The sequence below is a fragment of the Clupea harengus genome, chromosome 2 (assembly GCF_900700415.2).
Source record: "Clupea harengus chromosome 2, Ch_v2.0.2, whole genome shotgun sequence".
NCBI lineage: Eukaryota > Metazoa > Chordata > Actinopteri > Clupeiformes > Clupeidae > Clupea > Clupea harengus.
Window position 1 is genome coordinate 21,898,874 of NC_045153.1, and position 13,003 is coordinate 21,911,876.

At 45.3% G+C, this 13,003-nt stretch overlaps 1 protein-coding gene across 2 annotated transcripts in view; it reads left to right on the forward strand.

Annotated features, from left to right (window-relative positions):
* The window catches only part of itgbl1 (integrin, beta-like 1), a 69,327-nt gene that overhangs the window by 18,441 nt on the left and 37,883 nt on the right, over window positions 1–13,003 (forward strand). For both annotated transcript variants that reach the window (XM_031586747.2, XM_031586748.2), the window contains exons 3-7: window positions 825–971; window positions 3,585–3,707; window positions 4,946–5,086; window positions 8,443–8,583; window positions 9,496–9,642. In XM_031586747.2, the coding sequence (XP_031442607.1) occupies window positions 825–971; window positions 3,585–3,707; window positions 4,946–5,086; window positions 8,443–8,583; window positions 9,496–9,642 (699 nt within the window). The remainder of the gene's footprint in view (window positions 1–824; window positions 972–3,584; window positions 3,708–4,945; window positions 5,087–8,442; window positions 8,584–9,495; window positions 9,643–13,003) is intronic.

A 13,003-nucleotide genomic window follows, 5' to 3' on the forward strand; every position in this document is an offset into this window, starting at 1 on the left:
CAATGGAAAGGCAGCTGAGGCGGGAAAAGTGACATGGAGAATAGGCTACCTTGTAATTGAAACACATGGGGATGGCTGGAGGAACACATTGTACTACAGCCCACCATCAGGGGTGCTAGACCTGTGGTTACTTCACTTTATGGAGACAACACCCTGTCCACCTCTACAGTATATACAGTCATTGGGTCTTAATTTGAAATAGTTGGTCTTTTATTGTGTTTTACTCTATTGATGTTTTTATTTGGTTGGCTTATCTATTTTTATGGTTGCGTCAATATATTTATTTTCATTTGATCTCATTTTCACTTTCTGGTCTTTCATTGTATTTTATTGATTTACTCATACATCACTTTTAATGTGGTTCTTGTATTTTGTTTTTTAGTATTTGTTTTTGTGTAATTTTGTTTTATTCTTTTTACTTTTATTCCCTTTTATTTGTTTTAGTTCTTTATTTTCTTTTGTTTCCTTTCATTCTTGTCTAAATGTATTATCAGTCTATTTGCCTTGACTAAAGCACTTTGGAACACAAAAGAACTTTTGCTACACAAAAATGGTGTGTGAGTGTGTGCTTATGTGAGGGGGTGTTACATGTTTTTGGGTGTATGCTTGTGTTGCAGTGTCTGTGTGATTGGGTTTATGTGTGTGGATGAATAATGCACTGTATGTATTAGAGTGGCTTTGTGTGTGTGTGTGTGTGTGTGTGTGTGTGTGTGTGTGTGTGTGTGTGTGTGTGTGTGTGTGTGTGTGTGTTTGTGTGTGTGTGTGTGTGTGTGCACGCACGCACATACACATCATTCATCTCTTTCCAATCCTGTGCTCGGTAGGTCATGGCACCTGTGACTGTGGGAAGTGTGAGTGTGATGAGGACTGGTTTGGCGAGGCCTGTCAGTACCAGGAGCAGTGCACCCTGTCCAACAGAAAGAGCAAAGACCTGTGCAGAAACCCACAGGGGGTGGTGTGCTCCAACGCAGGTGAGGCCCCACACCGACACACTCCACCCAGTCAGCTTCTCTCCATCCACACCCCCATCCAACTATCAGTTCCCCCATCCTCTCTTTTCTACCTCAAATCCGTTCAATTCTACCCCTCCTCATCTAAGTCCCTTTCTGTTCCACCTGTCAACCATGCTGCCCCCCTCTGTCTCTCCACTCATCTCCTCTTTAATACATGTACTCCCCCATACACACACACACACACACACACACACACACACACACACACACACACACACACACACACACACACACACACACACACACGTACAGGATACACACACACAAGCACACACAAACACGTACACAATAAACTTGCTCCTCCTGTTCAACTGACAACCCTTAGTATGCCCTCCAGACAGTGTGTAACCAGTCCGTGTGAATACACAGCCACAAACATACAGCCACTCCGTGTGAATACACAGCCACAAACATACAGCCACTCCGTGTGAATACACAGCCAGAAACATACAGTCACTCCCACACACAGAGACACGCATACCTGCACCCCCTTTTCCACCGACCCCAGGAAGTACACCTCCAAAGCACATATGAACACATACGTAATAAATAATATATCTTATTTAAATGGGCACTTCATAGAGGCAGCAAATTAATGTCATAAAATCAATAGATTTTAAAGAAAAAAAAGATAAGAGATAAACATACTCACACACACACACACACACACACACACACACACACACACACACACACACACACACACACACACACACACACACACACACACTTATGAAACAGGGAAGGTCCCAGAGTTTGGTTGGCTGTTTAAATCCAAGCAGAATTGCAATACAAAAATGGCTTTCTAAATGACACTGGTTTTCCTCAGGGCAGACATGTGGCAAGCAATCCAGCTTATAGGCCTCTGTCTGTTCCCATAGGGGGCCCACCTGCCAGGATGCTAGAACAGGATGCTAGGACCAGTGTACTCTTACCCAGTTAGCCACAGGTGGTCACATCACTAAAGCCCCACCTGTCAGTCAGTTCTTTCCCTACCATGTGACTTTATCCTAACACACACCTCCACCCCCTCTTGACCTGTCAACCCCAGGCAACACACACACACACACACACTCACACTCAGACACACACACTCTCACACACACACACTCTCACACACACACTAACACATACACTTGCACCCCTCTCTTCACCACATATCGAATATAAATACATAAACCCTACACTACACACCATCCCGCTCTCCCTTCTCGGATAGCCTCAGGCTCTAATCCGGTCCCTGGCCCCAACATCTCTTGATGTCGTGCGGCTGACTCCCTGTTGACATGGTGGCCGCGGGCGCTGGGGGGGCCACCTGTGGATAACCTCTGTGGCACAGCAGGGCTGTCTGGTCTAAGGGTTGACAACTGTCCTGTAAAGCACGGAATCATCCCATAATTGGAGACCAAAAGACGTGCTCCGTATTGAACTGTTACGGCACACGCTTTATTCCGTGTTTCTTGAGAATCAATTCAGTGTAAATCTATTGGAGATAAATATTAGAGGTCAGACTGTGAAGACTGGGCAATTTGGAGGAGACAGAAGGAAGCTCTGCTGCTCTCCCTCAGCCTGTCTGTCGTGTTATGTTCCACGACCCAAACAGAGCCTGTCATAGGTGGTGAGTCACTGTTAAAAGATAAATCTTCAATGAGTCTGTGCCAATGTGGAGATAGATTATATCAGAAATGTTGTTTGCTTTACTGAAAAAAATGTGTTACATGCGATTTTTGTTGAATTGTTTCTTTTAAAATACAGTTCCGTTTCATCGTAAAGACTGAGAAAATATATAATAAACTGGGGCAGGGAGGTGGAGGGGAGGAGTGTGTGTGTGTGTGTGGGGGGGGGGGGGGGGGGGGGGGGGGGGGGGTTGCGAGGAACCTGCTGGTTGTCAGATGTGCACATGCAGATATGCATGTGTCTTTCACAGTGTGTGTGTGTGTGAGAGAGAGAGAGAGAGAGAGAGGGAGAGAGAGAGAGATGGGGAGGAGGGAGGAGGGAGACATACAGAAAGGAAGTGTGTGTGTGAGAGAGAGGGAGAGAGAAAGAGGAGTGACAGAGAAATGGGGAGGGAGAGTAAGTGTGTTTGTGTGTGTGTTTCTTTGCACATGTGTGTGTGTGTGTGTGTGTGTATCCACATGCAAGTACAACATTGTTTTGCCTGCATGTGTACACATGTTTGTGTGTATGTGCCCCTGTGATGTGCGGCATGCTGTGTGCCTTGCGGGTGCCAATCTGCTTGTATGTGTGTGTGTGAGAAAGAGAGAGAGAGTGAGTGTGTGTTTGTATTTATGTATATGTGTGTGTGTGTGTGTGTGTGTTTGTGTCCCTGTGACATGCTGTGTGCCATGCGGATGCCCATCCACTTGTGTGTGTGTGAGAGTGAGAGAGAGGAAGAGAGAGAGTGAGTGTATGTTTGTCTGTGTGTGTCCCTGTGACATGCTGGGGGCCTTGCTGGTACCCGTCGTCTCTGAAGCCCCTTGTGTGTGTGTGTGAGAGAGTGAGTGTGTGTTTATATACATGTAATTGTGTGTGTGTGCCTCCTATCTGAAGCCCCATGTGTGTGCCCGGCAGGCTCCTGTCACTGCGGCAGCTGTGTGTGCCAGGACCCCGACGGCAAGGGCCTGATCAGCGGGCGCTACTGCGAGTGCGACGACAGCGAGTGCCTGGACGAGGAGTCTGGAGAGGTGTGTGGAGGTATGCACCCCCCCAAGCTCCCTCTTCCCCGACACACACACACACACACACACACACACACACATTCGCACACACACACACACACACACACACACACACACACACACATACACACACACATGCTCACACACACACACACTCACACACACACACACACACACACACACACACACACACACACACACACACACACACACACACACACACACACACACACACACATTATGCAGTCCAGAGCCAAGGCTGAGGGATCCAGACAAAGCCCTGCCTTTAGATACGAACCCGTGGGGTGACAGGGAATGCCGGTGATTTAAATGTATTCATTTATTCATTTGTCAGATGCTTTTATACACAGCAACGTACCAGTACTCCCAAAGCAACAATAAGTGAGAAAGAAGCCATTGAAGTTAAAGAATAGTCCTTTCCAAATGTTATATGCATCTGTTTGGAGAAAGCCTGTATGTTGTGTGTTCAACTAGATTATTTTACTTAAGACTTTTTACAGTTGTTCTTATTCATTTTTATCGATTTTATGATCAGGGGATATCCAGTAAATCTGATTCCTTGAGTTACGTGTTGAGTTCGTTTTTTCGTTATTAAATTGGTGCATTATCAGTTCTGTTTGCGGAGTTGTGCTCTGTATGAGGAAATGCTGGTTTAATACTTGTCTGGTGGCTTAATTGGAAATATAATTGGAATGAACCTGGTGTTGCTCATTGACCTCAGGTTGGTAGGTAACTCATAAACGCTCCCTCTGGGTGTGCAGTCCCTGGATGTCCACTTTAATTAACCACCGCCTAATTTCATTTGGAAAACACATTACATTTCTCCTGAATGGTGCTTTATGGAGAAAAGAAAGTCATTAAAATGTTCCACAGCATTTAATTAATAAACCTAGAATGTGCCCTGTATGCAATTAATGACTAGCCATAATAATGGCATACACAGAAACACATACACAAAAACACCCACCACACACAAAAATGCACAATACATATTTTATGCCTGGTGATTAGACATTTTACAAGCAACATACAGTATAAAAAACACCAACAGTGAAGCAGTCCATTTAACTCCTGTTCTCTTTCTCTCTCTCTCTCTCTCTCTCTCTCTCTCTCTCTCTCTCTCTCTCTCTCTCTCTCTCTCTCTCTATCTGTCTCTGTCTCTCTCTCTCTGTATGTCTCTCTATCTATCTATCTTTTTCTCTCCCTCTTGCACTATACACATTCTGCTTTCAGGGCATGGACAGTGTTACTGTGGAAACTGTTACTGCGCGGCTGGTTGGCATGGAGACAAATGTGAATTCCAGTGCGACATCACCCCGTGGGAGAGCAAGCGGAGATGCACATCACCAGATGGCAAGATCTGCAGCAACAGAGGTCTGTCTTACACCCCTCTCTCTCCACTTTCTTCCTCCCTTAACACACACACACACACACACACACACACACACACACACACACACACACACACATGCCATATCTGGTAATAATAAACATGGTGTAAATAATAGTACCATATCAAATACAATTCTACTGTTATAAGTGTGTTGTTAGTGTAAAATGCATTTTTTTGCATCACCCTAGCTTATTTGTATGCCTTTAGTGTACAAACTTCGGTTATTATTACTAAATCCTAACCCTATGTTTGCTCCAGCAACATTGTCTGTTTGCCTTACAAACATGCAGTATACTAATGCACTCATATGCCTCTGCACGGATATGTACACAAGATGGTGTGAATGATTTCATGCAAGCGCATCCTTATGTATTGCCTGTGCACCCTCACCCTCACCCTCACTAAACAACAGCATTAGTATTCTGCAGAGCCCCAGGGCTGTTTACTCTTCAGGTAGCATCTACTCGGGAGAATGGCCTAATAGCAGGCCAGAGCTGCAGAGTAAGCGCAGAGTTTGGATGGGGGATTTCCTGAGGACGCATGCACTTGGTGCCTAAACAAGGCACAGCACTTCAGCCCAGTCTCTCACAAGGCTGGAGAGCATTAGCTGACAAGTGCAGAGGAGAGAGAGAGACAGACAGACAGACAGACAGACAGACAGACAGACAGACAGACAGACAGACAGACAGACAGACAGACAGACAGACAGACAGACAGACAGACAGACAGACAGACAGACAGACAGACAGACAGACAGACAGACAGACAGAGAGAGTTCCACTGGCACCATTCCCAAACTATCATTGAAACTGAGTTGGGGAGTGAGAGGATGAGAGAGAGAGGGGGAGAGAGAAAGAGAGTGAAAGGATGAGCAAGAGAGAGAGAGAGAGAGATAGACAGGGAGATAGAGGGAGGGAGGGAGAAGCTAGCTATGGAGAAAACCCTAGCTCAGCTCAGCCCTGCCCAGAGTCTGTTCCAGAGGCTTTATCTGAAGCTCTGCAGCATTAGAGCCAGTGAGCTGATTCAGTCTGTGGAAGAACATGGTCATTATGGAATTGAATGGTGTGAGGAAGAGCTGGTGGTGGCAAAGACCCTGTGCTCCCACATCTCAAGTGTCTTTGCCTCTTATTTGAGCTCCACGCGCCGTGGTTTTTATTCAGTGTTTACAACCTCTGGAGTAGATCTCTGAGTGGTTTTACCCTTCAATCCCTGACACACGCACACAAATACACATACACATACACAACCCCCCCCCACACACACACACATGCACACGTAACATGCACACACACACACACACACACAATCAAATTCAAATGTGTTCTGACAGTCTCATCTCCTGCATCCGGACCTAGAGCTCCCGAGCGATTAGCATGATTGTGCTGTGTTTGAGGGAGTCAGGAATGCCAAGGGAGTCTGCTTCCACTTTATTTTCAGCAATTGTATTACAGTATACTTATCTACATACTTTAAGTCATTCTGTTCTAACTTTACCCAAAGCCCTGTAACAGCATGTATTCATTTATTTAAATATAAATAAACACAACACTATTTTACCTAATTGAAGGCACTTACAGTGAAGTATGGCCAAAAAACGGTCCATGAAATGACATCCCATTCATGTGCCAGCCAATATTTTGTGCATCAGAGGTCACAATATTGTTCCATAGCACCTTTTTCGAAACATACATTTTTTTAAATGTAATTTTAGCAGATGCTATTAGCCAAAGCAACAGATAAACATTTTCATCAGTATGGGTACCAAACCCATGATCTTCCTGTTGTTAGCACCTCTACCAGTTGCTCCACCAGTTGAGTGACATAGAGGCAGACAGAGAACAACAAACGTCCATCATAGACGATGGTTTGGGATGCCCATAATAGGTATGTGGGTCTTGAGAGGCTCAACAGGAGAGAGGCTTTAGACTGCCCAGTTTTTTTTTTCCCAAATCCCATCCCGCCATACATACCCGTAATTGACACCACTTTAAAGCACTTTGCCTCACCTCTCCTGTATTATTTTCTCCTCCCCGATTATTCAATGGCATGTTCTGTTTTTGAGTGACAGTTCCCCACCACGTTCTGGCCATTGGGCTAAATACCACCATCTCTGTCAGTCAGGCTTAAATTCTCTTTCAATATTTGGCCTTCTTGCCTCGAAAAGCACACTGTTAAAGATATGACACACAAGGCTGTCAGCTCTCAACCTGGGAAAAAAAGAATTCTGGGTTTGAGGTGGGAAAAGTGGTTACAGAAAAGCCACATACCCCCCCCCCCCACCCCCGACACACACACACACACCCTCAAAACATGTTTTAAAAACATACATTTGTCTAACACAGTTTAGTCACATGGATGTAGCATGTTTAATCTGACATGGTGTCCTCTTGTTTCTTGGGCTCTGAGACTGTCTCTGGTGTCCGGCTCAGGCTGCATCTTAGGCATCAGGCACGTTGGTGGCATCCTGCTCCTTTCACTGAGTGGCCAGCCGACTGCCAACTGGCTAGTCTCCCTGTGGGCTCTCTCTCTCTCCCTCTCTCTCTCTCTCTCTCTCTCTCCCTCTCTCTCTCTCTCTCTCTCTCTCTCTCTCTCTGTGCTGGAACAGAGATAGAAAAATAAAAAAAACGACTGTGATTTCCAGCAATGCCCACGCTCAGCTGGTGCTTAAACACATCAGAAGGATGGTGGCTTTCCCCAGCTCTCTCTCTCTCTCTCTCTCTCTCTCTCTATCTCTCTCTCTCTCTCTCCCTCACTCACAGGCCCTGGCCCTGGTCATCAGAGGCCTGCAGATTACCTCCGAGACTGTGGGAGCCTCTTGCTCATCAGTCTTTTCCGTCACTTCAGAGCCAGAGGCATGGCAGAAGGGCTTTCTGGCCCACAGGGGACTCCACCTTCCCTTCCATCTCAGCATCCCCTCAGTTTATTTCCCTGCTCAGCTGGCTGTGTCTTTGCTCTCGTCTAATCCAGCTTCTCAAACTCAACTCACGCAAAACGACACAACCTCCAGAGTGAAAAGGGGCTTCTCGCTTTGCATGTTTACTCCAAGTGAAAGAGGAGCTTTTTTTTAACAATGCAGGTCTCGTCATTCTCCGTGAGGAAACAGTGGAATGAGTTTAATGATGACACACTGATCTTATTTTAGAAATGTATTTCAGAGTGTATGAAGACAAGACCAGCACAAAAATAGTGCTTTACAAAACATTATACTGACAGCTTACTGCCATCGCTTGTTGTTAGTCTTACTGTGTTTTGAACTCACTAGTCTGAGTCTGGTTCAATAACAAGTCACCACATACTCCCATCTTTCCTGTCTTTCATGCGTGCGATCGGCTGGCAGGTACCTGTGTGTGCGGCGAGTGCACCTGCTATGACGTCGACCCGTCAGGCGACTGGGGGGATATCCACGGCGACACGTGCGAGTGTGACGAGAGGAGCTGCCATGCGGTCTACGACAGATACTCCGACGACTTCTGCTCAGGTAACAGCAAGCATTCACGCGTTAGCACACGTTAGCTTTCTTGTTCTGGTGAGCTGTTTTTTTGTGAACACAAGCAGGTTGAAATTATCTCCCCCCTCTCAGTCTCACGTCTGGAGGGAGATATGTTAAGAGTGTTTTAAAGACTGAAGGCGGAGGGGAATCATAATGTTTCCATATGTCTCCTCTGTATTTTAATTTTTTTTGTCCTTCTCTAAAACAAAGTGCTCCATGCCCATGTGCAAAACATTCTACATCTGTTTTCAATACAGCAGAGAACCAACTCATATTAGGCCACACGGATTACAGTTACTCTCCAGCCAGGAAACAATTTAAAAAACGTATTGCAGTCTGTTGTTCCAGAGATGTGGTATGCGTAATGAAATACAAAAACATGGAGAAGTGAGAATTGGCTTTGGGCTCACCAGTAAGTTCACACACAGAGAGAAATATCTGATAATGGTTTCAGAGTGAGAGTTATTTCCATGCAGGGTCTGTGTGTGTGTGCCAGCTGTAGTGTGATGCTGGACCTCAGGATTTTGATTTATTTCAGGATATTTTGTTCCATATGTGGTGAATATTTCTTTCCAACAAACATGCCCTCTAAGGAAAGGTTGATACATACAAAAAAAGAACGTAGCGGTCAAACAGACACACACAAATACACACACACGTGCGCACACACACACACACACACACACACAATACCCATGCCTGTCAAAATGGAATCAAATGCCTCCAGGTGCTAGGTCCTTTGTGGTGTTAGAAAAGCTTTGCTAAATCCAGATCAGTCTGTGGCCTCAGTAGCCTTAATCTGGCTGTTTGCTTCTTCCCCCTGTCCCTTCTCTCTTCTCCCCTCCTCTCCCATCCTCTCCTCTCCTCTCCTCTCCTCTGCTCTGCTCTCTTTGGCTGAAGGTCATGGCCAGTGTAACTGTGGGCGGTGTGACTGCCGAGAGGGCTGGACGGGGAAGAAGTGTGAGCATCCCCTCTCCTGCTCGCTCTCTGTGGACGCCAGTCAGCGCAAGTGCAAAGGAACCTCCAAACTACCCTGCTTTGGGAGAGGTAAAAGACACTCTGTGTTTGTGTGTGTGTGTGTGTGTGTGTGTGTGTGTGTGTGTGTGTGTGTGTGTGTGTGTGCACCTCCATTGTACCTCTACTACCTTCAATGAAGTCCTCCACAGAAAACACTTCCATGCTAACCTGAGCTGTAAGGTTGTGTAAAATGAGTGCACACAAAGCATATGTTAGCTGGTATTAGTGGTAATCCAGTGGCTGATGAAGGGGGAGCTCGACACGGGGAGTAATTCAACTGATAGTTGGTCATAATCAACATCACAGCAGCTAATGGTAATGAGTATGGTTGCCATGGTAAAGAATGAGTTGCATTCAGTATCAGTGGCTCAGGGTGTCTTCCCATCCTAGCAGCTCACCGCATTGCTACATGGCTAACCTCCACATTGGATGAGAAGGCCTTTTTCTCTCTTCTCTGCACAGAGGAATTAAAGGTGTGTGTGGCTAGACATGTGTTGTGTTTCCTGAAACACACACACACACACACACACACACACACACACACACACACACACACACTCCCCATTTACCCTTGGTCTTGAAAGATGTGCTCACTGGCAGAGCCGAGTTCCACAGGAATGTCTGCTGTCATGTTACTAATGAGGTGTAGTCGGCCAAACCCGTGTTGGTTTAGTGTAGTTCTGCACGCACACAACACACCACACACACACACACACACACACACACACACACACACGCGCACACACCACACACACACCCGCACACAACACACCCACAACACACATACACACACTTTACAATAACCGTTATTCAATGAGCAGTAGATTTATTTATCATGGAGAACAATTGTTATCTGCTGCGGCCGGGTGGAAATAAGCTCTCTCACCAGTGAGGCCATAGATGTAACATGGTAAATGAGCAGAGCTAATGGGTTCTTTTTGGGTTCAGTGGTGTCTGGCCTTTTCGCTATAATTGAGTGCAGTGTTAACAGGCTTCCTCTACAATTATACCATTGTGCAGCAGTAATTTTGCTCCAGTAGACACAAGCTTACTTCTGCTTATTTGGGAAATGACAAATCAGTCACTGCGATTCTCCCACTCCTTATAATGACCCTTGAATTAGAAGCCACCAACCTCCTGCACCCCCACCCCTCTAACTCACTTCAGCCCTCTCATCCCACAAGGTCATGCAAAGGTCATTACTTGTATCACAGAATTTAAATTCAGTAATAAAATAAACTGCTCTCATCTGTTGGTAACTTTACTGTTCAGCACCAGCAGTGCAAGGTCCCCATAATTGTTTCTTTTTCTAATGTGCAGCACGTGTCTTAATTGCTTCACTCTAATTAGCTTGACGGGTTCATGCATAACTAAAAACCATGGTAGGCAATATATATTACACGTTGAGTTGGATTTGATAATGCTCCCATGGGGAGCATACCATTGTGCTACCAATAGCCCTTTGCTATCCCTTAAGTTAAATTCAATTCAATTCTATTCAATTCAATTAAATTCAATTCAATTTTATTTATATAGCACCAAAACACAAAAATTGTCTCAAGGCGCTTTACACAGCCCAGGGCCTGAACCCCCTTTAGAGTAAGCACAATGGCAACAGGGGCAAGGAAAAACTCCCTGTTAATCAGGAAGAAACCTTAAACAGAACATAAGGGGGGTGCCTATCAGCTTGAGGCCAAGTTGACAACGACTCTCTGGATGTGGCTGTTAAATAACTGACTAATACACTCCAGTAGGGATAATGAAATTGTTCTCTGCCCAGATAAAGACAAGGAGGATTACAGTACAGAGCACCTAATGTAGGCAGCACAAATGAAACATCCCCAAGCCACAGGTGGAGGTTTTAAGGTTACAGACGGGTTCTCAGAGGCCTGCATGCCCACCTGTCCTAAATGGAACCCCACCTCCCAAACTGCCAAATGGCACCCTGCCCGCCCCTCTGCCCTGGCAAATCTCCCTGACCCAGAGAGTCGGTTGGAGGTTACAGTTCTTAATGATGCAAAAAGAGGCCCCTGTGAAATGCATCAAAGCAGCCAGTTTGTCATCTGGCATATAAGATCGCTTACCCTCACTCTCATGTTTTAGATACTGTTGATCCCACGGGCTCATACACAGGTAGGATTGTGTAAGGTGATCACCAGCCTCTTTAAACCATCCCATGAGATATGGTTGGAAGAGACAGGTCCTTTTGTCTATGGAATGGAGTAAAAGGATTAAGATGTAGCCGGGAGACTCCTCCAGCAGTACCTTTAAATTATCTCGACTTTGCCGCAGTAAAATTGCAATTTCAAATGGCCCCCGCACTACTAGGGAACAGTTAATCTGGTACACAGGCTGTCTCTGAATTCTCTGTAAGTGTAGGCATGATGTTCTCCCTCACATTTAGTTTCCCAGAATATCTGATGTCTCCCTACATGTCCACCCAAACGTGTACTTATGAATTGATGACCAACTGAATTGATGACCCAACTGTTCAACTTAATGTGTGTTGAAATGATTAACAGCGGATGTTCAGCTCCCTTATAAAGGACAGCAATATTGGATTTAAAATGTTTTTTTTTTTGTTGTTTTTTTTTTTCTCAATTTGAGTATGAGTGAGTTGGATGATAGACCTGGTTCACATTCCCTTAATCTACTAACATTCGAGCATTACTTGCTATTCAACTGCAAATCATCAAATGCAGTCATGATAAGGTAGCTCCATATATGAATTGCACATTAATAGTCCGCACACATTCGCATAATCACTTATAAAGGACTGTACGTGGTGTCCTCCCCATTAGGTGGCACACAATCCCATTAACAGGTTTTTGGTGTGTGTGTGTGTGTGTGTGTGTGTGTGTGTGTGTGTGTGTGTGTGTGTGTGTGTGTGTGTGTGTGTGTGTGTCCTTGGTGGTCCTATAATTTTCAGTCCAACATCACTACAGCCCACCCTCCCTGTCTCTTCTCATCTGTGCCCATGCCTCTGAGACTCAGGGGCATACTTACATATGTTCGAGAGCACACCGTGAACAGCGATTGGTCCTGTCCGTAGAACCCACACACTGTGTCTTTACATTGAATGTACTAAACCTGCAGCTGATCGCGCAATCAACATATGTCACCGCCCTCTAACCGTTATTTGCAATGTCCGCAACTAAAAGTAACTCAATCACGGACACAATTGAATGGAATCAGGGAAGTGCCAACCGACATTAAAACAAATAAAAACGTTAGCGATCAGGAAATAGATATACATGCTAATGAGGTGTCATCAAACAGAGAGATAATACAGGTCAATAATATTGATAATCCATTGGAAAACAAACTCTGACTCTTTGCACGGCTTCGACAAACAAACTCAATCGTGTAGCATGCATCTAAATGTAGGGAA